The following is a 26,105-nucleotide window of genomic DNA, read 5'->3' on the forward strand; positions in this document are numbered from 1 at the left end:
ACTTTCATGGCTTATTCACACTAGCACAACTACTCTGGCATAAAAAGAGGCATTCTCATTCACTCACCCCTACAACCAAGCAAATTGCCCTTACTTGAAAGATGGCAGGGATGTGTATATTTTAAGTGCCCTGCAACAATTGCTACGCCGGAAATCTTACCTCTCAGATATGCTCTTTAAAGTCGTTGAAGGTATCACAGCTAACGTTGGAGCCCTGAGCTAGTCTGTGAACAATGAAGCCAACAGTGCACATTTAGGCCAACGTCGGTTGGAACCAGATATAATATAATTTATGTGCTAAAATACTGGATTCTAGCATCTGAATAGTTTTATTAAGCCTAGCAGGCCATTGTGTGCCTTTGTTATATGACTCCCAATACGACAGGTGGCAGTAACGGCCGTGTCAGGCTTTTTGAAAACGAAGAAAAGACAGTAATAGCGACATAAGATTCTCAATTCACTCCAATTTCATGCTAATTTCTCTTTCTAGAGATAAATATTGCGGTCCAGATGTTAACGTTTTATATAACTAAGACTTCTGTTCATTTTAAAATAAATAAATTAACATTTTTAGAGCAAAATTGGGTTGTTCCACTAATTTGCATCACACTCTTCACAACAGTAGCAGTGTTGCTTTCAGGTGCTCATAAATAAATCCAATGTTACCAACCGAAACGTATACAAAACAAGTGTTGAACGGAAACTGCACACTTGTTTAAATTAAATTATTTTTATCGACAACAATTATTATAAAAAAAAATGTGGCAAAAATACAACATGTCTCTCATGTCGTCTCCCATTCTCAGCGTTGGTAAATGTAATTTTTCCCACAGTCATTAAAGGCAACGCGTGACGTCACCCGGACAAAATACATGCTTATCCCGCTGCCGCAAACCTCACCTAGAATGTCGTAAAAACCGATCTGTGTCAGTGTTGTCAAAGAAGTAAACTGTTATTCCAGTCGGTATCTAAACCGCGGTATATTTCACCTTTTGAAATGTGAAATTGTTGTGCTGGCTGTATCTGGACTCGAGCCGGTGCAGTTTAACAGCATATTGGTCGTCGTGTTGGCTTTCGGGAGCCAGAAAATGAGTTGATCTCAACCAAAACTAGCTCGGAAATGGCAACATACAACGCAGGAGGTAACGTTTAAGGAAAACAGACTTGTTCCCTTATTAGACCGTATCTCTAACAGTTCAGTCATGATTTTACGTCGTAATACTGAGTCATGTTTCTCGTCGTGCATGTGCACTTTACATACGTTCGCCACACAACTTCATATTGAAATCGGTGGTTTATGTTGTGTGTTTTCTGCCTTCTGATGTATCTGCAGGACATCCTGTTGTGGTGGAGGTGAGCCCAGATATCCATATCTGTGGCTTCTGTAAGCAGCAGTACAATAATTTTGAAGTCTTCCTCGCTCATAAGCAAAATGGGTGTTCCCTACCCGCCTCTGACACATCAGCCCCCGCAGCAACAGCCCCTCTCACAGGTAAAAAATACTCATTCATCATTTGTCTGCTGAGTTCATTGTTTGTCTCATGCACTCAACGCTGTCATATATTTTTCCTGCTTAGATTCCAGCGCAGAGTTTGTTTTTGAGGAAACCTACCAGACCTGTGTTATGAGAGGTGTCAAAAAGATCCTGACCAAAGCACAGAAAACACCTTCCAAAAAATTAAAACCTGCCCTGACTTCAAAGAGACACAGCTGCTGTTTCTCAGGTTGGTGCCTCTTGCCGTTTATGACTATAACACATTCCTTCTTTCCAGCTGCCAAGCAGGGAGAGCTCTACTTCCTGCCAGTCATGTTTGCACTTTTAGGTTAATTTTCCACAACTGCAGAGGCCATACAGACACACACCTTGTAAAAGCACAATCTCTCTTGATCTACAGGTTGCACTTTTAAGACTCAGTATGGCCAAAAAGACATGGAACGGCATCTCAAAACCCACACCGGTATGTCACTGCCTTGCTGCCACATCTGTTGTTAGAGCACTCCAGAATCAGATATTGACACAAGTTGTTTCTCCCTCTGCCATCCAGGTGAGAAGCCGTTTGAGTGTGAGCTGTGCCACAAGCGCTTCAGCCGGCGGGACAAGCTCAATATGCACAGCCGCTCACACACAGGCGAGAAGCCACACAAGTGTAAACACTGTCCCTATGCAGCGGCGGATAGCAGCAGTTTGAAGAAGCACCTGCGTATCCACTATGACGAACGGCCGTTTAAATGCCAGATCTGTCCTTACGCCAGCCGCAACTCCAGCCAACTCACCGTGCACCTCCGCTCGCACACAGGTAGGCGGTCAAAAAGCCCAAATTGTCAGCAACTGTGAAATGATGTTTTGTACACTGCATTGACAATTGTTTTTTTGTTGTCATTTATTTCATTTTCTCCCAAGGGGATGCACCTTTCCAGTGCCAACAGTGTGATGCAAAGTTCAAAATCAACTCAGACCTGAAGAGGCACATCCGGATTCACTCCGGCGAAAAGCCTTACAAGTGTGATTTTTGTGAATACCGCTGCGCCATGAAAGGCAACCTGAAATCCCACATCCAGATCAAACACGGCACCGAGAACTCCTTCCACTGCGTACACTGCGATTTCAAGTGTGCCAACAAAACTGCTCTGCGGCAACACTCGCGAGAACACCAACCCACTCAGCCCATTCAGTGCTCCAAGTGCACTTATTCCTGCTCCAGCAAGGGGGCGCTCAAAGTCCACGAGAGGATCCACTCAGAGGAGCGCCCCTTTAAATGTGACTTCTGCAACTTTGCCTCCAAGCAGCGCAGCAACCTTGTCATCCATAAAAAGAAGTTCCATTCAGATAAGCCTGAGAAAGGCAGCGGCGGGAAAGGCGGCAGAATTGGAGGAAAGAGCGGAGGTGGTGACTCTCCGAAGCCTGTCAGCTCCCGGTACCGAGCCAAACTAGATGCGGCTCGAGCCTTCTGCTGCGACTCATGCGATGCTTCCTTTGTCAGGGAAGACTCGCTGCGGAGCCACAAGAAGCAACACAGAGACACTCAGCATGTGTTGCAGCTCCATCTCTCAACTCCAACCGATACAGTCAACTTGGTTCCCGCCACAACGTCACAGACCCAGCTCGAAGTTCCTATCACATCTGACTCAATGACTCCTTACAGCACTGCACAGCTCAAAATCATCGTATCCCACCCTCTGAGCCAGGAGAACCCCTTAATTCCAGCTGGTGTGGATAGTCAGAATAAGACCAACATGGTCCTGCTAAGCCCAGAAAACCAGGACATGGTAGTCAACTCCATGATCCAACAGGTCAACCTACTAGCACCTATGCAACCACTCGGGTCGTCTCAGACCGCAGAAGCCACCCTTGAACCCCAGACGGTCCTGTTGACGCAGCTCAGCCCAGAAGATACCAACAACCCTCTCCACCAGGCGCTGCTGCAGACGGCCATAACCGCTCAGGACTCCAACAGCGGCACGCAGACTTTCATCACCACCTGCTCTGAACTGGAGGGCCTCAACGCTTTGATCCAGGAGGGTGGCACGGAGGTTACGGTAGTGACAGAAGGGAACACCGCCATGGTGACCACAGCAACTCCACCAGACATGGTGTGCGGACCATCGAAAGACATGTCCAAGCCAGCAGGGACAGTTACAGTCGAGGACAGTGCCTTACCCTGTGAGGAAAGCGCGTTACTGGTGCCAAACATCAGCCTTGGGAGCCAAAATGTCGTCATCCACGGCGTTCCGCTGATCGTGTCCACTCAGCCGCAGCAGAGCGCAATAGAGCAGCTCTCTCCTCACACCCTCTACTCAGATTCACACACACTGGAAGGCATCCCGCAATAAGAGGAGGGCGCGGCGTGTTTTTCTGAAAATAAAAAAAAAAAAAGACTGTAACTGCATCATAAGCTATTTATTTGCCAGAAAAGAACTTTTTAGTTGTAAAGATTGTCTGTGCAGACCATTAACAGCTTTTGTTTCTAATCATGAAATAACAACGCTGTTATGACTTTTGAATTAGACATCGTTTTAGTTTTCAGATTTTAGTATACTGAATGGTTGTCGTAGAGCAGTAGTTTAATCCAGAATGTCATCATGTTTAACACTGATTAACTTTGGAATTTGGACATAGATTCGAATACTCTATTTTCAAGTGTCATTTTTGGAGGCATCAAAATTGAATATACTGTTTATTTTCAAGCAGCGGTGTAAAAGAATAAAGTCTGAAATGGTTGAGTTGACCCAACTTGAAACTGAATGGATTTTTTTGTGACACACTTCTCCAATTTGTCCATTAGGTGGCAGCAGAGCGATAAGAGTAGAGGGTGAAGCTCACTCTGAAATTATAGGGCCTTGCAGTCCTGTAGTATTGATTCTATATATTCTGTAAGTGTGTCTTTTTTGGGAGATGAATATGTTCAACTACTCGTCGTCATTCTGAATCTAGCAACTAGATGTCAATTGTAGAAAACATTAGACCGCATATCAAGGTCTTAGTTTCTAAAAGCCAAGTTGCTTTTTCCTGATAGATTTTCCAATAAAGTGCCTGTTTTGCTTGTGGCTATCTATTATTCTGGCCATTTTTACACTCAGACTTCAGCTCTTAGTATTTGCAGAAAGTGAAGGCTGCACCTGAATAGAGGTCTCCTGTGAACAGTTGACCATTGATTTCTTTCTTGTCCCTCAGCACTAATGGCTCTAGTGATGCAGACTCATATGTTTTCGGGGCTCAGCATGACCACAAACTAAGATGAAGTCGTTTGATGAATGACCCTTTACCAGCGCTGAAGTTTGTGTCTCAAAAGGAGAATTGTCTTCTGTCAGAAAAGGAAATGGTACTCACAACAAATAGCAAAAGGATATAAAGATCTTTGTTGTAATACATTTAAGGTGGTTTAATCTATTACATATAGATAGATATGATGAAATTGTATATACAGAATGTCTGCTGCATATCAGCAATCAAAATACAGGATAGATTAGCACGATATGGCCTCTAGTTTGAAATCTGTGAGAAAAACTGAAAATCTACCAGTTTTATAGTGAAACGAGTGAAGATTATGTGCTCTGGTTGTTTTTAAGTTTAAAAATAGCCTCCAAGAGTTTATAGCCGTGTTTTTGGTTGTGCTTACAGGACGGCTTCACAATTATTTCAAGTATTAAACAACAGTCAAGTGCCCAAATGAACACTGAAATAGTTATTTTCTTGCTGTAAACATTCCCCCTGTTTATCCCTTCATAATGCACTTACAATGTAAGTGATGGCGGACAAAACCACAGTTCTCCTTCTGTGCAAAAATGTTTTTTTTAAATGTTTATCTGAAGCAAATATGAAGCTTCAGCCGTCCAAATGAGTCAAATCAAGTAGATATCTTTCAACATTACAGTCTTTTTGGTGCCAAAGTCCATCTTTTTGTTGCTATACTTCCACCACAGCTCAACACAGGAGACACAAAGAGGGAATTTGATGATAAAAATACTGTAGATGTGGCAGATATCCACTTGATATGACTAACTCAGACTGCTGAAGTCTGATATGAGCTTCAGATCAACTTTTAAATGCATTTTGCACTAAATGACTGTGGATTTTGGCCCCCATCACTTACATTGAAAGTGCATTATGAAGGGGATCTTTTAATTGCCAGTATGAACAGGAGGAATGATTACAGAGAGGAAAACCTCTTTCACTGTTCATTTGGGCACCTGACTGTTGTTTTAAAACAGACTTGAAAAACTGAACCTATGCTTTAAAATAAACCAAGTGGTGATTCGAGCTAAACGCTAACCTCAGCATGCTAACATGATGTTTAGCATGATGTTTACCATGTTCACCATCTTTTAGCGAACTAACACTTGCTAGCACAAAGCTCTGAATGCAGAATAATTGAGAATGTGATCAGTTATGCAGGTATTTGGTTATAAAGCAAATTATTGTACATATTAAAAGTTAACCTGATAATGGCACCGAATAAAATGTTAAAGGGATCATCAAGGTTATTACAATTCAGTCTGAAGGGGACATGAACGTCTGTGCCAAATTTCATTGCAATCCCATAATACTTGTCAAGACATTTCAAAACCGCAATCATCAACCTCATGGTGGCGCTAGAGGAAAACTCAGGGGAAACCCAGCAAAGTCAGTGGGATTTATCTGCTGAGGGAAATGAATGTGTGTATGAAATTTCATGGCAATCCATCTTCTGACTGCTGATGTATTTCAGTCTGGACCAAAGTGGTGGACTGACAGACTTTGCCATCATAAAGAGCACTGTGTTCTGGTTACATGGCGGGCATAATGCATCGTCAGTACCTGCACTCGAGCTGATATTAAGATTCTTATCAGAAAAATGATCCAAAAGTGACCCTTTTGAACGCCGTGTGTACCTTTAGGTCCAAAGTCTTCAGGTGGAATCACTAAATTCTTCTGAAATTCCATTATGAGTGAAGATGAGCGTTATGTGGGAAAGACAAGAAGTGCTCTCTGGTGTATCTCTTTGATCTATTATCTAACAGACTTCCAGGCCCTAATCCTGAGCACCCTTGAGGAGGAGAGTCCTTTTTTTTTTTTTTTTTTTTTTGTTTCTCCCCCTCCTCTCCTGTTCCACATGCGACATCATACAGCTAGGTTAAGTGCTTTCTCTATGGGCTACAACATCTTTAGAGCTTTGCTTGGGGGGGGAGAGAGTTTGAACTGTTGTAGAGAGTGAAATATTTTGCGAATGTTCGATTGGTTTTCAGTCGAATAATGAATGAATGATGGGAGAAGTCGACACAGTTTAAGCACATGTAGCAAATAGCATCCATTCTATCATGAAATCTGAAAGTTTGCTTTGGTGAAAGGTTCTTTTTTTTTTTTTGCAGGAAGGTAGCAGGAGTTTTAAACTCCTCTTGATACTGTATGGCACTTCTCAGTTCCTTCCTTCCTGTGTTTGAGATGTCAGCCTTTGAATGGGGTCATAAACGTCTCCCCAAAAAGCAATTTCCACTCACAGCTGCTTAAAGAAATCGTAAGTTGTGATGCATTCCTTTTAGACATAAACAGATCCAGAGAGGACCAGGTGACAGAAGGACAACAACCAGAAGTAGATCACACACGAGCATGAGCATAAGAGGGCAAATACTTTAAATAGTGTGAAAAAATGTCAAAGGGCTGTAAAATAAAAGTTGAATGAATTTAGTATCGCGGTTAGTTTCTTTCATCGGAGGTGGTTATAAATCGTAAAGACAGCCACTGAGTGCGGACTGTTTTTTTCACACTGCGCTCCTCCAGGTACAATCTGTCACTCGGTTTAACAACACATTTCTGACCTTTGCTTTGTTTGCACACAATTTGCTATCCCATCAGTAAATGGCACTGAATGCCTTAATGAAATTAACTGATTGGTGAAGTATTGATATGGATTTGTTTTTCCAATGTAAGCATCTTTGCGCTGTGACACTATTGACATCTTAAGTGAGTTTTGATTTCTCAGTACACTGGAGGCTTTTATCTTGTCTCTTGTTCAATTCTATTTGTGTATGTGTGTGTGTGTGTGTGTGTGTGTGTGTGATAGAAATACAAGACGATAGAGCTATTTGATCAGCCTTTTACAGCCGAGCAACAAAAAGACACCTTCATTTGCCTCTCTGAATGCAATGTGATTATTTGCTAAGACGTTATTAGGCTATTGTAGCGGCTAAGAGTGGAATCAATAGTGTCACTTTAGGGCAAATTCTGGTTGTAAGATTATTTTGATTCTACGTGTCGTATGTTAGTTATATTTTTTGTGCCACCGAGCACAATTTAAAGTAATTGTATGCTCAGATATACACATTAGACACAATTATTACATCTCACTGATCAGTCTACTTTCTGTTTTTCCACCTTTTCTGAAAGCACTGACACCCTTTTGTGGTATTCATTTGACATCTGAGTGTTTAGGGTGTTGTTTTTGTCTTTTTTTTTGTCTATCTTGGGTTGTCAGGACACATTACCCTGACAGGCTCTTTTGTTGTTGTTTCTTTAAGATTGAAAGCAGCAGTTTAAAACCAGTCCTCGGGGGGCAGAAAAATAAGTATAATTTTGAGCCAATAGGCATGGCTGGAGTGAGAGAGCTAAAGCCCATAAAAGTCCTTTAATGGACAAAGGAATGCTACAGTATCTCCTGTGCTCTAACACAGAGCCAGTGCCTTTTATAACAATGTCCTTTATAATGATGTGGGTTTCACCATTTAGCAATGGCCACTGAGTGTGATCTCGTGAATGCAAATAACCAGCTATCAGCTTTTGTGATTGAGTAACAAAGACATTTAGCCATTGTTTTCCTGTCCTGTTTCTGTGCCACTAACCCTAAACAAATGAATGTTTGCATGGTTTTGACCGTGCACATGGTGCCATGTATTGAAAGGGGGGAACAATCGCTCAATTGTTTTCTTTTATTCCATATTTTGTGAGATGCAAGTTGCGTCGGGAACACTGGCCAAGTGTTAGTCTTGTGCCATCAGGTTTAGCTCGGCACAGAGATACAGCATTGGTGTTTTTTATGCTCGGTTTTTTTTTTTTTTTTGTGACACAACCTCTGATCGTTCTCACATGTCAGCATGTTGTTTTGTGTTTCCTCTGCGCGCATTCTCATAGTTTGCAGAGCAGGACAGTCAGTTTTTTTTGTGCGCTTCGACATTTGTTTTCATTGCCAGCCTGCCATAATAGAGTGATTAGATTGTTCTTAAGCATTCAATATAATATGAGTTATGCTCGTGAAGAACTGGAATAGTGACGCTGATTATAACAATGCAGACGAATGTGCTTCTGTAGGATTGTGTGGACGTTTAGAATGAGACTATATAAGTTGTTTTCTTTCATTTCGGCGGCAGGCGGGTAGTGTTTCACTATTTTAGGAAAGTGTAAGCACCTTGTGGGAGTCGTAATCAAACGTTAGAATATTAATGTTAGAATATTGTCCCAATTAAACCTGTTGCCTACTTACAATTTTAGAAAATTCCACTGGTTTCAACAGATGGCCATGAGCGAGCCAAATATTTTCTTTGTTCACACATGCCTTATCCTAAGAAAACAAACATGATGGAAATCTGATCTTTACACATACAAGCCATTGTTGTGTGTGTCTGTGTGTGTGTGTCTGTGTGTGTGTGTCTGTGTGTGTGTGTGTGTGTGTGTGTGTGTGTCTGTGTGTGTGTGTGCTTAAGCTGTTGTTTACCTTGCCTGCTTTCAAAGCGCTTAATGCACACAGATACTACTGCTGCCAAATTAATTCTTATGCAATCTGAAAAGAAAAAAAGAAACAGAAATCCATGCTGGTTATGGAGCAATTAGAAAAGCAGTTGTTTTATTTCTGAGCATCTCTACAGGAGTCTGTCACCACATTTATTTTTCCACTAAAATCTCAATTCATAAACCATTTGAGAAAATAATTCCCCCTCACACAAATGCTCAAGAGGTTTTTTATCTAGAACCGCTGTGACTTGGTTCTCCAGGGTGGCATGAGGGAAGTTTCAGTGTATCTTTCCTGTATATCCGTTTCATCATTGGTGATAATTTGACCACTGAGGGACTCAGACCCAGGAAATGTTCTTGTTTTCATTTTGATATGGTGTGGTATTTGTCGGGAACGGAGAGGTGGGGAGAGGGGATGGTAATGGGGGCAGAGCGAGAAAGATAAGATTAAGGCTGTGCTTTTTTTAAAGTATTACTATAACAATACCTAATGTGGTCCCTTCTCTTTTTGAACAGTAAAAGTAATTATGCCTCCATCCTTGATGTTACCCATTCTTTTATTTCAAGAATTCCTTAAATTAGCTTCTCTCTCTCTGCCAGCATAATGTCCACCCAACCCCGTGATCTAAGTCATAGCCTGTCCATATTTGCTGTTTGTTTGACCCCATAAGGGCACGAACCCTGGCTGATCCTTCATCTGAGGACAAAGCTTATGTTTGCAGTGACATCATAAATGCCTGTGCAGAGAAAACAATGGCTGATGAATTCAGCGGGAGTCGAGCACAGTGGACAGCAGAGACACAGAGACGAGGCCCGAAACTTCCAGTGTCATGGAAAGTTTTGGACAAGGACCCACACCTTGACCAAACACACACAGAGAGCGCTCCCAAAATGAAGGGGTTAGATTGCTGGCATTGTTTTAGAGGCGGTGGCAGGGAGGAACTGAGCACTGCTGAGATCATCAGGTTATATCACTTGCTCATATGAACATGTTTATATGAAGCTTTGTGACCGTCGGAGACAGTCGGAGATGGGGTTCTGCTCCATGAGGAAGAAAGACGCTTTGTTTTTATAGGCTGCCTGGAATGTGTTGAGGACTGCGGACATCTGCTTTATTAGCATATGTGATTCCACCCCCAGCTATGAATCCGCTGGTGGTCTGATAATGTGTCATACTGTGACTGATATCTGTAAATACAGATGACTGGTAAATGCAAATTTTACACCATTAAACGAACTGGTTGTCATTTGTAATCATATTTAAAAAATTTACATTTTAACCTGCAGCTGAAACAGAGGAAGTAGGCTTTCTTAAGTGCAATGTTTATGAATGAAAGAAGTTTTTTTTTGTTCAGCTGCACCACACAGAGATTAGCACTATATGAATGTGTGTGTGTGTGACTCTGTAAAGTTTTAGTCTGGCTCTCCTGGAGCTTATTGGTGTGAAAATTCCTCAGAAGCATTCTCAGGTCATTACAGATGCATCCCACCCATGCACTCATACTGGCTCATGGATTACCATTTTCTTTGTTAGGCTAATTGCATTATTGGGGCTTTTTTTAAAAAATCAAGTAGGGGGTACATGGGCCTATGTATGAATGTACAATCACTCATGGATGAGATTTCTTTCTTCACATGGAAATTGAAGTCTTCAATGTGGACACTGAAGGGTTTTTTTTGGGGTTGTTAAATGTGACTTCATGCTTACTCAAAATACATACATGATCTGTCGCTGAGTGTTTTAATAGGAATTATAAATATATAAATCAAACTAGTCCTTAATATAATCTTGGTTTGACCCACAACTCTCCTCAGCCTCTGGGTATTTCCTGTTATCACAACCTCGCGCCAGATGATTAATTAGTTTATGAATGATGCACCATTTCTCAAAAGCCGAGTGATAAGGATCACATGGCAAAGTCTCCTCAGACAGATTTCATCTATTAAATAGACCAGGCCTGTGTAACCTAACACCTTTTAGGGAATGCACTCAATCAAGCCTATTGTTTCTCTTCACATACAGTTCCTTCTGAGAGATAAGTATGGCCTGGCCAAGGAGATAACAACAATGCCTTAAAAGCATGGATGAGACAGTCACTGTCAACACCTCGGTTTGTAGGATTTCCAGTCAGATTAATGTGCCAGCTCGACTCAGCTCAATCAGGGCAGCTCGGGTCATATAAGAAAAAGAACGTTATAAATACAAGAATATGTACGTGGCAAGCAAAACTACAACAGTGCCCCTCAGTTGTTCCCAGTTATCCCTGACTAATATTCAGACTATTAGTCAGGATGTAATGAGCTGAGGCGGTGCCTGTGGTGTGATTCACATAGCAATTTGATGAGGGCAGTTTCTGAATAGGCAGCATAAATATTATGGCATGGAGGATGTGAGTCAGGACAGAGAGAACTCAGTTCATTGGGCCATTACTTGGCTTGAAAGGAAGGAGAGGAAGTTGGTTTGAAGATTTGTCACCAGCAGATCGCTCTGTTTTTAGGAAGGGGGTGGGCTCTGCACAGCTCAGGAATGTGAAAAAAGACCTGGGTGTTGGGAGGTTTTTTTTTTTTTCTTTCATAAATAAGTCTGACTTGTCTAAGTAATCAGTATCTGTGTGTGTGGCACAGACAAACAGTGACTATTTAATTATACAGAATACAAATATTTCTAATTTAATATTTAGTAAAATATTAATATTACATTGAAGATGAAGTTTATTTATATAATATTCCATAACGTATTTCATCATCACAACTATTGATTGAAAAGCAACAAAGTGCCTGACAAAACCTGTTGTTCAAGTCTTAAATATGCTTTATGTATGTCTTGAATGACAGGTTTTGTCTCCTTCCTGAAATCTCACTGCTACAGGTAAAACAGAAAGTGACACAATTCTCCTGCCTACATACTCCGGTTAGGCTCATTATTTCATTTCAAGTCTCGTGATTGCATCTAAATTCCTGCTAAAAGCTGATTTGAGGCAGTTGTTCCTGCTCAGACACTCATCACTGTTGGTGGGAGGTGGCTGATATATCCATCTGCGCCTGCGAAGGAGCACTAATCCTTGACAACTGTGCCCCTCTGGCACCATATCCGTTGCACTGCTGGTTGTTTGATACAATGGGCTCCCCTCCTTTGTCCTTGAAATTGTTTTAATTAGCCCCACGGCGGGGGTGGGGTTGCAAACATAAGACTGACTCAATAGGATTGACAAAATCACAGGGGCATGATACTACAGGCTTGCAGATGACAGACACATGTTTGAAACAGATGTTTTGTAATGGACTAAATAAAAGTGACAGATATAGAAACAGTGCAGGCTTTTAAATCACAAGTAATGAGTCAAATTAATGCGGCACCTCAGCTAGTATGCTACATAAATACCACAATTTAAAAACATGTATTAATAACTTTGGAAATTCCTAAATTTGGATCCATAAAGTTATGGTTTTTAGCACAGCAGCATACGTTTGAATATTAGCTTATACCATTACATCATCATAACAATGTACATATCCTGGAGTTTATTTGGTGAATCATGCTAATAGAGGATGTGTGCTGTAGTGGAGATGAACAGTCAGTAAGGAATTTAAGTGGGCAGTAATGAATTTTTCATGACGGACAAAACCTGCTGAAAAACACACAACTAAGCAACGAGCCCCCAAAACTAACTTTCCTCAAATGCCACTTGCAACACTTATTGCAAAACTCTAAAAACCTGTTGCACTTGTTGGTGATTCACTAAACAAATGCACTGTGTGGGTGGTTGGTGTGTATGTGTGTAAACATGTGTAGGTTTAGATAAGCCACAGCCACATGCAACCGCCTGTCCCACCACCAAAACTTGCAGCATGGACCACTGGGAGCAGCCGGCAGCCAGCAGCCAGCATCTGCCGACTAGAGGTGACGAGAAGCCGAGTCATTACGTGATCTAAAGAGGATCATGTGACCTCTAAAACGCCACCATAATCCAATATCCATGTCTGTTGTGCGGGTCACTTTCTATTGGAAAGTTAATTCAGGGAATCTCTGTGGAATGCCGGTCAAATAATTAGCACCGGTTCATGATAAGGAGGAGAAACAATCTATAATTTAGAGCAAAAGAACAAAACAGTACATGTGTAATGGGTGAAAAATGGAGGTCAAAAAGAAACTTAGTTTGGCCTTTTATGTAAATGCTCACACCCCCTTCCAAATTCAGCTCTCCCAAGTCAAACACACCCATCCCCCTCATTCCCCCTCATGTCCTCCTCCTCTCCCTGCCCCATGGGAGGAGGGGTGGTGTAGAGAGAGTGAGAGAGAGAGAAAGAGAAAGAGAAAGAGAGAGAGAGAGAGAGAGATCCTAAACCATCTGAATCCCCTTTAACTAAGTGGCCAGAGAGGAGTAAGGGCAATTATTCCACCATGATGCATTCCTTTTCAAAAGAGGATACCATCACTGTTCAACACATGGAATGCAAGCTGTGTTATGGGCACTGAAGGCATGTCACATCCTCCCACCGCTCATGAGAACGAGAGATGTGCATCAAAAAACAGCAAAACAGGTGCTCACAAACGCATTAAGTGCCGCGTGAGCAGCGGGGGAATGAAATATGTTAGGGGGGCACCGCTTTCATGTAAATGCTTTTACAGTATGGTTATTACAAATGGTTATCCAGAAGCCAAGCAGGGATGTAACTATGTTAAAGAATGACATATTTGTAATAATGAAATTTCAGATAAAAATGTACTCCAAGTAACAAGTACTGCAGAATATATATTCTCAATGTTTTACTATTTCTGGTAGCTGACTGCAAGCTGGGGGGTGGTGGGAACAAAATAGTTTTCTTTGAGATTTGATTATTTATAACTTGAGTTGTAGGTAATTCTTACTGCCAACATAAACACAGGCTTAATGATGAAAAATATAGCTGTGGGACGTTTTCGAACGGAGAAGCCTACAATTAACAAAGATTAATAATGGTGTGTTGTGATGAAGCCCCTCCTCGTACTGGGAGCCTCGGGCAAAGTTCTGTGAGAAAAAAGTGTTTGTTTGTTTTCAGCCTTCATAGTCATGCTGATTATAAGAAACTGGAGACGTTTCAATTCTTGTCTGCATGGAATTTGGAAGTTTTTTTTCTGCCCCCTGTCACCTTTCATCATCAGTTCATTGAAAGCGGAACAAAAGAAGGCATGCAGGTTTTTTATGAAACATTGATCAATACATGCACTTTTCCACGTTAAATCAGAACATTTGATCACCAATTTTGATTTTGCTCGTCTTTCATTTGCTACAGTTGTGATTATGTAACATACTTTAAGAGGATATAATTCACTCCTTTACGCTTTGTGACAAAAGATATGTGATTTTAGTGTTGTGTGGCCTCGCTCCCCATACCCCACCTGTAGCCCGTGCAGTATTGATTGCTCTAGACAGCCTTGTGAGGTCCACTTCTTCAGTGGTGTTTAATGGAGCTCATCGTCCCCTACCAATGCTCTCACCATTTCCCCTGAAACTGGACACTTGCGCACATGTATCATCCAACAGCACCTTCCTTAGGAAGCGACTGGAGCATGGAGCGAGAGCTTTAACACTTCTTTTAAGAGTAAGACAATGAGCGCAAGACAAATTTCCAACCGAGCAGCTGTGCGGTGAAAAACACTTGCCTTTGTCCAGTCCTTCCCATAGTCTCATAGGGGCTGTCATATGCTGAGCATTTGTTTGACTGTTTTAGATGGGTTTTTGAATGCATGTGGGGTGGAACCAAACACATTCTTATGTGTGTGAAAGTCACAGGGTATAAAGACAGATGTAGCATTGCTCAACTCTTATTCTCTCATCTCATCTGTGATATTACTAAAGCCTTTAAGTGGAAGAGTCAGCTGGGCTTTAACTTTTTTTTCTCTTCCATATGCTCTGCTTTTTATTGTCAGTCAAATGTCTATGAAAAAGCAATATTTTTTGGAAATATTCACTTTTCATGCTGAGAGTTACATGAGAAGATTGATACCACTTTCTTGTACTACTGTCAATATGAAGCTGCAGCCAGAAGCCTGTTTAGCTTAGCCTATAGCATAAAGACTGGAAACAGTAGGAAACAGCTGTCCAAACATAGCAAAATCTGGCTACCAGCATCTCTAATGGTCACTGATTAACACATCATATCTCGTTTGTTTAATATGTATAAAAACCAAAGTGTAAAAACAGAAAGTTGTAGTTTTACAGAGGGTTATGTGTTGGATTGTTTCTTGGCTGAGCGCAGTAACTTCCTACATTACAGGCAAATAACCTCCTGAAAAACCACAACTTGTTGTTTTCAAGCTTCAATTTTTGTACTAATTAATCAAAGAAGATATAATATGTTAGTTGGTGAGCTTTAGAGGTGCTGGTAGGTGGATTTTGTCATCTTTGGACAGGGCCAGGTTAGTTGTTGTGCTAAGCTAAGCTAACCAGCTGCTGGCTGCAGCCATGTACAGACATTAGAGTGGTATCAGTGTCCTTATCTAACTCTCAGCAAAAAAGCAAATATCATTTATTTCTCATCATGTGAAACTATTCCTTTAACTCCCCTACGCGGCTCTGTTCCCCATTTTAAAGGCTCAAACAGGAGACATTAGCTTGAAGTCTCTGTAGTCTTTTGTCTCATAACAAACTTTACTGTGTCTGTATCGTGTTAGCAGGCAGATTCTATGCGCTGACACAGACTGCAGCCAGCTAAATGTGTCTGTGTGATAAGTCCAAGCCGAGCCTTTCATCCTCTGGACGTTCGGACGGAGACACAGACAGGTCAGGGTTAATGACAGGCTGTCATTGCACCTTTAATGTACTATGTGTTGAGTAAAGGCTGTTTACACATCCACATATGGATAATGGTTATGCATTGTAAAGAAAAAAAAGTCAAAACTTAAACATGAAAGGATTTTGATAACTGAATACTGATGAAAAAGTATATATATATATTCTCACATGGTTTGTGGATGGATTGAGGTGGTAAAAATACATTTCTTTACATGACCGAGGTAAGCTCATATTCCATATCTGTGTGACCTGCCTCTCCTCTCTCCCTCGTCCTCCCCACAAAGAAACTGAGTATGAACAACATTTCCTTCAGAGTCTGACTGTAATGGAATACTTGTTAAAAAGAGAAGAATGTGCTTTAATTTGTCAAGGGGATCTGAGCTGACAACTTTAGTAAAGTCCACTATAACAACCTTCCAGGGCCCCTGACCTAGGGAGGGAGTGACCCTTGACCTTATTTGGGCCTCTTTTATGAGGACTTTTTTCGGCTCCGGCCAGATGGCTAAACTATCAAAGGGTTTTTTATGAGAAAAATCTGCAGGCAAGAGTGGAGTAGTATATTTATCTCATTGTGTGGAGGACGAAGCCTCTGTAACTTCCGACTAGGTGGGTCGAGAAAGCATTGGATACACAGAGGGGTGTGTGTGTGTGTGTGTGTGTGTGAGTGCCAGCCTGCTGCTAAACATCTGAAGAGTTGCCTTTTCATAAATTGTATAAACTTCATCCTAAGTACCTTTTTCATTAAATATATTAACTTACTTTTCTTCTTTCAGTCTCCAACCGTATTCATGCTCAGAAGACTTTACAGTATGATGTGATTGCTAGATACTTTGCACAATGCTTTAGATTGGATTATCAGATTAAAATTTTTGTTGCGTTGCCATTATCAGCATCTTACTATTGACTCACGGCCGACACTAACAGCAGCAGCGAACAGGAAAAAAAAAAACAGATATTGATTTTATGTCTTTGTAACTCAAAAGCAGCTCCTTGTCAATACTGGCAGTGATTTGGAATAAATGGCCTGTTGTTGAATAAGGCTGCTGCTTCTCTTCTGTTTTCAAACAAACCCTGACATTTTTTTTTATTTTTTTTTTTTACAGGTAATGTAAAACCTGTGTATGAAAAGATTTTATAAATGCTACCCTGAAACTGATGTGACAGTTTCCTGAGATCACATGAGCGCAAATCAGTGGAATTTGTGTGTTTGGGAAAGGGAAGAGTTGTGTGTCCCAGGGTCACTATAACTCGCTCTGCTCACATCACTCATGTGGTGTCTTTATGAGCGATGGGCTGTTTTGTTGGATTAGGTTTCTGGGGAAGCATTTAGGGCTGGTCCATAAGCAGAGCGATACAGGAATACATTCAAGATCCCAGTGAATTTTACATGAACTGGATGTACGAATGACATTTGATACGCGACCCGAGCACATGACTGCGTGTACTGTGTATTAGCATGACTGACTTTGTGAATGTCTCACAAGTTAATGATAACATGGCTACTCTATCTTGGTGTAGTCACACTGGTGAAAATCCCACTCAGCAGGAAGTAGCTGCCTTCTTATACACACACATGCATAGTCACACAGCTGTTGTAGGCATTACCTATTTGTTGTTCTCCTCAGAAACCAACTCAGCTGCTCCCTCTGAGCCCACTCATCATATGTCTTTTGACTTCTGTATGAACAGGAGCAAGATAATTTCCAGACATGTCTTCCACATGAGTGGAAAGGGGATACACGGGAGTTTCAAATTCATCATGGCACCGGATTCATCATGAACATGCATGTAAAAGATTCAAATATTTGAAGGGATTCTCTCCATGTTTATATTCAGGGCTAAATATGACACCTAAATGTTAAAAATGTACTATTTTTTTGGTATTTATAACCTTCAAAAATGATTCCCAGAATCACAGATCAATCATTCGCAAACATTCAAGGCTTTTAAATGAGTATAACCCTTCATAACTGGGGGTAACCTAAGCTGTTGCTGGCCTGGTTGTTTTAATGTGGCCATTCCTTCTCTTGATTGCACTCAGAGGTCGAGCGAGATCTGAAGTCACTGGAAGCAGTTAAAATAATAGGAGCTGACCATGTGTTTGAGGTTATGAAAAGGGGAGGGACGGCCCCCTTACGCAGACCCGAAACAGTCACAGAGGGAACCGCTGCAGTTTACTTCAATGTTATTAGAACCTGGAGAATATATGATGATAAAACATTGGTTATGAGGATTTTCATCAGTTATGCCTGTTCAGATCTGAACGCTGCAAGATGATGATTGTTTCTATCAGTAAATTCTGTATTTAAAATGATTATTGCTGAACACCTGATCTAAATAAGACACAGCCTCAAAAGCAAACTAAAACAACAAAGCAAACATCTAAACTGAAATTCATATAAATATAGAAACTACACAAATTAATACCTTTTTTTTCAATCTGGCATAACTCAATCAGTAATATGTATATTGTGGCTACAGTCAGTACAATCGGCCTGTTTACTTTCCCTTGCAGGCTCAGCACATGTGCACACACACATGCACACACGCGCCTGCTTTCAAAAATACTCACCTCATACATGTAGATACACCCCAGATAGCTCTGTCTCCGCCCATTTTCATTCACAAAGAGAAGCGTGGTGAGGGAGGCGGGGCTTATTCTCTCCCACATTTGTATGAATCCCTGAGAGAGCACACCGGGGCATCTGTGCAGCAGTGAAAGTCGCTCATCAGCCTAACCTGATATTGTTACTGTGAAAAGATCCTCTAGTTGAAACCTTTAAACAATATTTGTATCATAAAGGTGTTTATCAGTGTGGTTACCTTTATAAATACTTTACTCCATGCCATTTTGACTTCACAGTTTGATTTGTGTGTCTTGCAAATGAAGTAGAACCAGAATTATGGGGGGGGGGATCCTCCACCTCAAGATTTTTCTTTTTTTTTCCATTTCACTGTTAAATCTCCCAAAAGTTGAGAACACAAAGACCCCTGAGCGCTGGCCAGCCCACCCTGCAGATGGCCGGAGGATCAGAGGCTGTCAGCATGCTTAAACGAGTCAAGAGTCGGGGCTTCAGCCCTGTGGGGGAGGACAGAGCATGAATGGGGTATTTCCACCAACCTCTATAGCCCCCCACTGGGCATTTGTAAAATGATTTGTGGCAAATTTGTTTAATCAATATGGATGTGGGGGTTTGGATACCCTCCTCGGACAGAAGTCTTTCTCTCCCCTTTCTCGCCTGTAAATGCCTGAGTGGTCACTGTGTATTAGTAAAACTCAGGTTTTGTTTGTCTGTGTGTGTGTGTGTGTGTCTGTGTGTGTGTGTGTGTGTGTGTGTGTGTGTGTGTGTGTGTGTGGATGCATACCTGAGTGCAAAGAAGTTATTGATCAGGAGAGGACTTGCAAAGCACAGGGATTCAAACAAGTAATACAAGTTTGGACACATAAGCAATGAGGAGAACAAAGACTTGTTCTTTATGACATCTATTGCATGTTGTGTGTCCTTGGGAGAGGAATCCCTCCTCTGAGGTTTGTTTTTCCCTCTTTAAAGTTTTTTTTGGGGGGAATTTTTGCTTATCTAAAGAGAGATTTTATGTAAAAGCCCTTTGGGGCCTTTACAAATAAAATAGACTTAATTAAGTTTGACCTTAGTTCATGAATTCTGAGTCATATTTTTAGCATCTTGATAACGTGCTTCTCAGTGAGTGTTGAGATTTTCTCGTTAACATTGTTTGTGAAGTTTTGAACCAGACGAGGAAAATACAGTAAAAATCTTGCATCTAAATGTATTAAGCACACTCCCTTACACAAAAAAAGCTTAAATCCTTCATCCATCATGTAAGGAAGCAACAGTAGTCTCTCTCTATATATATATCTCTATCTATCTATCCATCTATCTGTCTATCATTTAGCGTGCACAGTGGTTTTGCAGACAGGCAGGTGGCTTCAGTCCAACTCTGCTCTGGCTGCCATCCATGAGGAGTCAAAGGACAAAGACACTATAGGGTTTTCTCCTTTTTGTCTAACTTGTGATTTACAGTTGCACCTCCCATAAAGAAAACCACCCTCTCTCATAAACACACACACAAACTTTTGCTCAGTATTTTCTTGTCAGAGAAGAAATTGAGGTTGTTTTTCAAATACCTTTAAATATATCGCTGACTTTCAACGTATGAAATCAGAACTAGCGGCATCCTTTAATTATCTGAGGCGTTATGGCATTTCTGACAACAAAATATTGCTGCGAACTAAAAATATTTGACATAACAAAGTCCTGCATGCCTCTCCGGTTGCTATGCGCAGTTATTATTTACAGCCCGTCCAGCTGGATGGTTCTGGCTCTTCCTCTGGAATTGTTTGCCATTATAAACCCCGGACAGCGCGTAAGAACTTTTGTCACACACACTTTTTTAACCCCACCGAGTTGAATAACTTGAACAGGCCTTCATATGTCTCTCTTTTTTTTTTTCTTTTTTTCTCACTTCCTATCAAAACTCTGCTACCAGAGCTTACGGCGTCACAGTTCCTGGACAGATGTAGGCAGAATTCCTAATTTCATTCTCATTCTCTCAGCCTGTCAGTTTTGAAAGGGGGAAGCAGGACAGAAAATAATCGGCAGAACATCCCATAAGTCTGAATGTGGGGGCAGCAGATGTGGGTGTGGAGGGGGGGGTTGCCACTGGGCCTCCCCAAGGCCCATCGGACTATTGTTCAGCATAGAAGCCATTTCTGCGGTTGCCATAACAACCATAATACACTCTTATCCATGTCCCTGCGCTCACGGTTGTACGAGCTCCGATTCTTTGAACTTTATTGACATAGGGAGAGAAGCGATGACAAACACGAGCGTGTCTTTTAAATGATTTTTTTTAAATTACTATTTTTTTAAAAATCAATATGTTTAATCAAGAAGCAGATAGAACTACAATGTTTTCAATAGCACACAATGACAGGAACTCGCTGATATTTTACTGATCTTACAGAAAATGTGGACATATTTTAAGTGATTGGAAGTGAATATTGTTAAATACAGTAGGCTGAGGCTGCGGGGATTAAGAGTTTCTTTCAACGGTCACAGAAGGCAGTCAATACCTCAGAGGTCCGCGCCTGTCTTTGTCAATGGCCGCTGTAAACCTACATTGAAGAGCCTGAAAACCCACCAGGTGTCTTATAGTCTTTGAGCCTCTGCAGAGGGACCACATTCACTGTCAAGTGCTTTATGCTGTGTGTTTCCTTTGTATTCAAGCCAGTTTTCCCCCCTTCAACACCCAGAGGCGCTTTTTTAAAGCTTTTTGCCTACGTTAAGAGCAACCTTTAAGGATTGTATTAAAATGATTTTTATTATCATTATATCATTGTTATATTTGTATATTGTTGCTAAAATCTGTTGTTACTTCTGTTAATGACAAAAGAATGTGTATTTGCTAGTTTGGTAAAACATGACAATAATTCAATGTGCATTATTATTATTTTCTTTGTTCACAATCTGTTTTAGTGTGCATGTAATTAAAGTCAACCTGAATATGATCAATCAGTATTCAGCAACATATACAGAAGCCGTGTGTGTCCGTGTGTGTTTATGTTCACGGGTGTGTCAGCGTGAGATCATGTTAGCATGTGTGTGTTACAATCATCAATGTTTCATCAGCACCATACTTTAACTCTGGTCACTTTGCCATCTGGCTGCACTTTCCAACAAAAAAAAAACTTAATCCATCAATGTGAATGAGCATAACATGTGTCCTCCTGCGCCATAAACCACGCCGGTTACATTTGGTTTAAAAAACCATCAAAATGACCACAACTCATATACAAAGTTGATAGATGGGAATTATTTGAACATTCGCATGTTGCTGAAATTGTTTAATAGGTTTAGTTTACATGATAGTCCGTCCATTTGAAGTGTTTATGTTCATGTGTTCTGAAGGTCATGCATGAACCAGATTGTTATAGTCCTCTAATGTAAGGTGGAAATACTCAGATACTTTAAAAAAAAGTACACCACAGTGTAAAAATACTCCATTACAAGCAAAAGCATTTAAAAACCTACTAAAGTAGCAGATACATTTACTTAAAGTATTAAAAGTAAAAGTACTTGTTTTACAGAAAATCCTCCCCTGTTATTTATATATTTAATATGTTTAATAAAGTACATTATTACTACTGATGCATCAATGTGTAAAGCAGCATTTTATTGTTGTTGAGCTGTAGAGCTGTAGGACTTTATAAGAGTCACATAAATCCGAGGGCTCGGGAGATGATCCTTTGTGTAGGAAAGAAGAAAAAAAAGTTCTGCTACATAAATCTGGATTCATTTTTTTTGGATTTTCTCTTTGAGTTTTTATGCAATATTGTAAAGTTTTACCTCTTTAGGTCACAGTTATTTATATGAAAACATCTGAGAAGTTTAGAGTGAAAATGTCTCGTAGACATCTGAAACATTTTTGTAAGGGGTCATAAGCCAAAACGTTTGGGAACTACTGGTTCAATAGTTTTACATTGCGGTGTGATTTATGAGTTTAGCATGTGATATTTCACATAAGATATGAATGAAATTAAAAATAACAAGTAAAATTGAACAGTAAGTAGTGACTTAATCTGTCAGATAAATGTGGTACAGTAGAAACATAGTGGAGTAGAAGTATCATAAAAGTAGCATAAAATGGAAATACTCAAGTAAATACCTTAAAATTGTACTTAAGTACAGTACATGAGTAAATGCACTTAGTTACATTCCCCCTCTGGAAAATATATTCAATCTCCCAAAACTGAACAATTGTAACTATTGAGATTATTTGTCTGATTTTGCATCACCTTCTTTGTTTAAATCTGATTTTTCACCCTCCGACTTTAAATCAAAACGTGTAAATGACCAAAACAAAAGTGGGTAGGATTCTATTGTGCGCTCTCAAAAGCTAATTAGAAGTGAGAGAGGACTGATATCCTGCAGCCCCTCCGCTCAGCACTTCCCACCCTGTAAATGTTTATGACCCTGGCCCAGGTTGCATCTCAGATTTGAAGGATTGGGCCCCCCCGTTGACTCACAGCTTGATGGTGACTTCCAAACTCTCTCTATCTCTTTGTTTATTGTGTCCCAGATTCTTCAAGTTTGACCTCCCCTTAAGTTTTGTCATCTACAAAACTGCCATGCCATTATTTTTTTTTTTAGAAACGTATGGTATTCTGTTAATTAATAACTCAATAGTTGTGAGGTTTTACCATCTTAATAATCTCTGAGAGTGCTATATCTGTTATCATGCTTTACTTTCTCATAATAGCTTCATCTCTCTGGGCTTGTTATTGCATAAACTGGTATGTTTCTTCACTGTGTGTCTGATCAGAAGTGAGAATGAGAAAAGGGGGACACAGCGTCGGTTCTCTTCATACAGTGAGTCCTTGTTCCACCCAACACTCTATTGTTTATTGATGGAGGCAGTTGTCATAGTCATGCAACAACAAAAGCCTGACTATTGGTGTGTTTACCTCTGCACAGGAACCACTGGGCAATTCTCCATTAAATTACAGCCATGTGTGGGCCACTGATCTCTCTCCCCTCACCCGCCAGCCCCCCCCCCCCCTTGCACCACAGATACATTCACACACTCGAGTGGTGGAACAAGATTAAGACTGTTAACATTACTTATTGAACCAGGAAAAAAAAAGAGGTTACACTGGCAAAAAATATGTCAAATAATTACAACAATCTTGACCAGAAATATAACCCAAAAAACCAAATTCAAAGACATCACAAGCAGAGCAGAAGTTGTTTGTGGAATGCTGTGGCACATAATTTCCTAAAAGCCCCCAACCCCCCAACCTCTCAGTCAACGGTGTGAGACAAATAAGCAGTCATCTTGTTATCTCTAAAGAAACAGATCTGCTTTAAAGACAGAACCATTTATACTTCCTGTTTCACCCAGGTGTTACAACCATTTCCGGGTTGAACACACAACATGCAAACGCTTCTGTTACAATTCGATTTAGCATTTTTTGCCGGCTTCTGTCGAGTCACGTCTGTTTAAATGTTTAATTTGTAACAGAAATAAAAAGCTCTTTGTCTATATAATTACATGTATTTATCCTGTTGACCGGTAGGTATGTGTGGTAGTTAAGTTCTGTATGACTCATATGTGTAATGCTTTTCAAAACATTCAATGGGGAAAAACAATATTGGTACAGCAGACAAACATCCAATACCTTTCACCTCAGTGCCCTCGGTCTCTATTCTAGGCTTCGATGTTACCAAACAAAAGATCTAAATACATGTGTTCATGAAAAGGAGGACATTTGAAAGGGTGTTTGCTGATGATCAATAATGAAAACAGTCTGACGCTATAGTAATTGCGGCGAGCCTCTATACTTGTATTTGCTAGATAATGCCATGTTTAGATGATTGTACAATCACGGAAAACAAACGACGGTGGCAGGGAAAATTACTGTATAGTCTTAACAGAGCTCTCCTTGAAAAAAAAAGGCGCATTGATTGCCTGGAAGCAGAGCGTAAGATGTGATATAACAAGTATGATTGGAGATTTTTTTAAAAAACAGCAGCTAGGTAGTCTTAGTAACAACAAAAGGTCACCCAGACCTATCGTCAGCGTTACTTACCCTTTCATGGGAATCAAGCCTTGCATGAAAAAAAAAACAACTTTTTGCCTTTGTCCTTTGTGTGACTTTAATGACGTTATTTATGACTACAAGGGGGAGGGGGCGGGGGGAGAGATGTTTTAAGGGGCACCTGAAGAAAACCAACAGAGGATAAAATAATAAAACAGGATCTTAGAAATACACTCAAAAGAAATCCTGATGTCAGTGAGTAAGAAAGTGGTCAACCATTGTCCCACTGTTGAAGAGGAGAAATAAAACACATCTTAAACGGTGAGAAATGAACCACATGGATGTATCGGCAGGTCCTTACAGAGAAAAAGGCTTTTGTTAATGTGTGTCTCTAGTGGTACAGTTAATTATTTTCAATATAAGCACTTGTCAAGGTGTATGAATGAGTGTGGCGCTCTGGAAATTCATTGCAAGGCGTTCAGGATGATGCTGAAATGTCATCATGAATTTTAAAAGATGGTGCATTTTTGTCTCTTGTCTTTGTTTCCTGGCACATTTTGAGCAGAAAAAATGAATTATACCATAATTAAGTTATTTTGTTTGAGCCCAAACTAGTTATTTGACTGTGCTCTTATACAAAGATGAGTGTAAGCATAAAAAAATCAGGCTTGTTCTGAGAAACAGGACTGATTATCACACTGATGTGAAATAGCTCATCCTTCCCAAGTTGGTCCTGCGCCTTTCATCTTTTACTGAGTCCTAAAAAGCACATGTTCAATTTACAATTCCTCAGCAAGTGTTAGGGCTGTTATTGTTTGTCCACCGCAAGGTCATCGTAAAGCTCGGCAAATGACACATCTGAGAAACTTAACGTCTCTCCCACCTCGGAAAGGTTTTCTTGCCACACTCGACTTATTCAATGTGGAGGGAATCAGAGAAGGTCAAGGCAAAGAGAATAATCATAGAAATATAACTGTCCAAAGGGTGTTTTTTCATTTATGAGGTCTTTCATCTGTGGCCAGTGCAGATTCTCTATTGTCAGATACATGACCTGGTCAAGGAAACAGTATTGTGTTTGCTCTCTGTGCTTATATGTCTATATGTTATATTGCTTTTTTTTTTTTTTTTTTACAAATATGAAGGATTTCTATTTTTTTCCACATAATCATTGCCTCCATGAATTGTCTGTTACAAGGTGAAAACTGTTTTTTTTTTCAAATAACTTAATTCATATTTCACTGACATGTTTTATTGTTATTTAAGATTCATTGTATACATCTTATTATTTAATTTCCAAAAAGATAGGTCAAGTCACTTGATGCCCCTCTGGTTCCCACAACTGCGGTTTTATGAGCGCACACAGTTTGAGCTGTTTAGATTGAACGTAAGAGAAACAGCGTATTCAAGCATAGTTTCTTATTGGGGCAATAAACTGTCTAGACAGCACTCCCCTCTTTTTCACCTTCAGCCAGTCCCTTAAAGGACATTTGTTTATCTGAATATATTGGCTTGTCTTTGTCTCACACTTATCAGCTGTGGCATTATATAACACATTCTGGGTCATTTAAGACTG

At 40.4% G+C, this 26,105-nt stretch overlaps 2 protein-coding genes across 7 annotated transcripts in view; one reads left to right on the forward strand and one right to left on the reverse strand.

Annotated features, from left to right (window-relative positions):
* Positions 1-627, reverse strand: part of LOC137185002 (teashirt homolog 2) — a 100,351-nt gene extending 99,724 nt beyond the window's left edge. For 3 of the 5 annotated variants that reach the window (XM_067593205.1, XM_067593203.1, XM_067593202.1), the window contains exon 1: positions 161-627. The gene's annotated coding sequence lies outside the window, so the exon portion shown is untranslated. Of the gene's footprint in view, positions 1-67; positions 118-160 lie in introns of those variants that run through there. The other 2 variants (XR_010928737.1, XM_067593204.1) reach the window with 2 other exon arrangements.
* The window catches only part of zfp64 (zinc finger protein 64 homolog (mouse)), a 37,359-nt gene extending 33,128 nt beyond the window's left edge, over positions 1-4,231 (forward strand). Inside the window, exons 1-6 of one of the 2 annotated variants that reach the window (XM_067593207.1) lie at positions 886-1,142; positions 1,334-1,492; positions 1,578-1,724; positions 1,896-1,958; positions 2,046-2,297; positions 2,402-4,231. In XM_067593207.1, the coding sequence (XP_067449308.1) occupies positions 1,121-1,142; positions 1,334-1,492; positions 1,578-1,724; positions 1,896-1,958; positions 2,046-2,297; positions 2,402-3,831 (2,073 nt within the window). In that variant the 5' untranslated portion in view covers positions 886-1,120 and the 3' untranslated portion in view covers positions 3,832-4,231. Of the gene's footprint in view, positions 1-885; positions 1,143-1,333; positions 1,493-1,577; positions 1,725-1,895; positions 1,959-2,045; positions 2,298-2,401 lie in introns of those variants that run through there. The other variant, XM_067593208.1, reaches the window with a different exon arrangement.
* The last annotated feature ends 21,874 nt before the right edge of the window (positions 4,232-26,105 follow it).

The sequence above is a fragment of the Thunnus thynnus genome, chromosome 6 (genome assembly GCF_963924715.1).
Source record: "Thunnus thynnus chromosome 6, fThuThy2.1, whole genome shotgun sequence".
Taxonomy (NCBI): domain Eukaryota; kingdom Metazoa; phylum Chordata; class Actinopteri; order Scombriformes; family Scombridae; genus Thunnus; species Thunnus thynnus.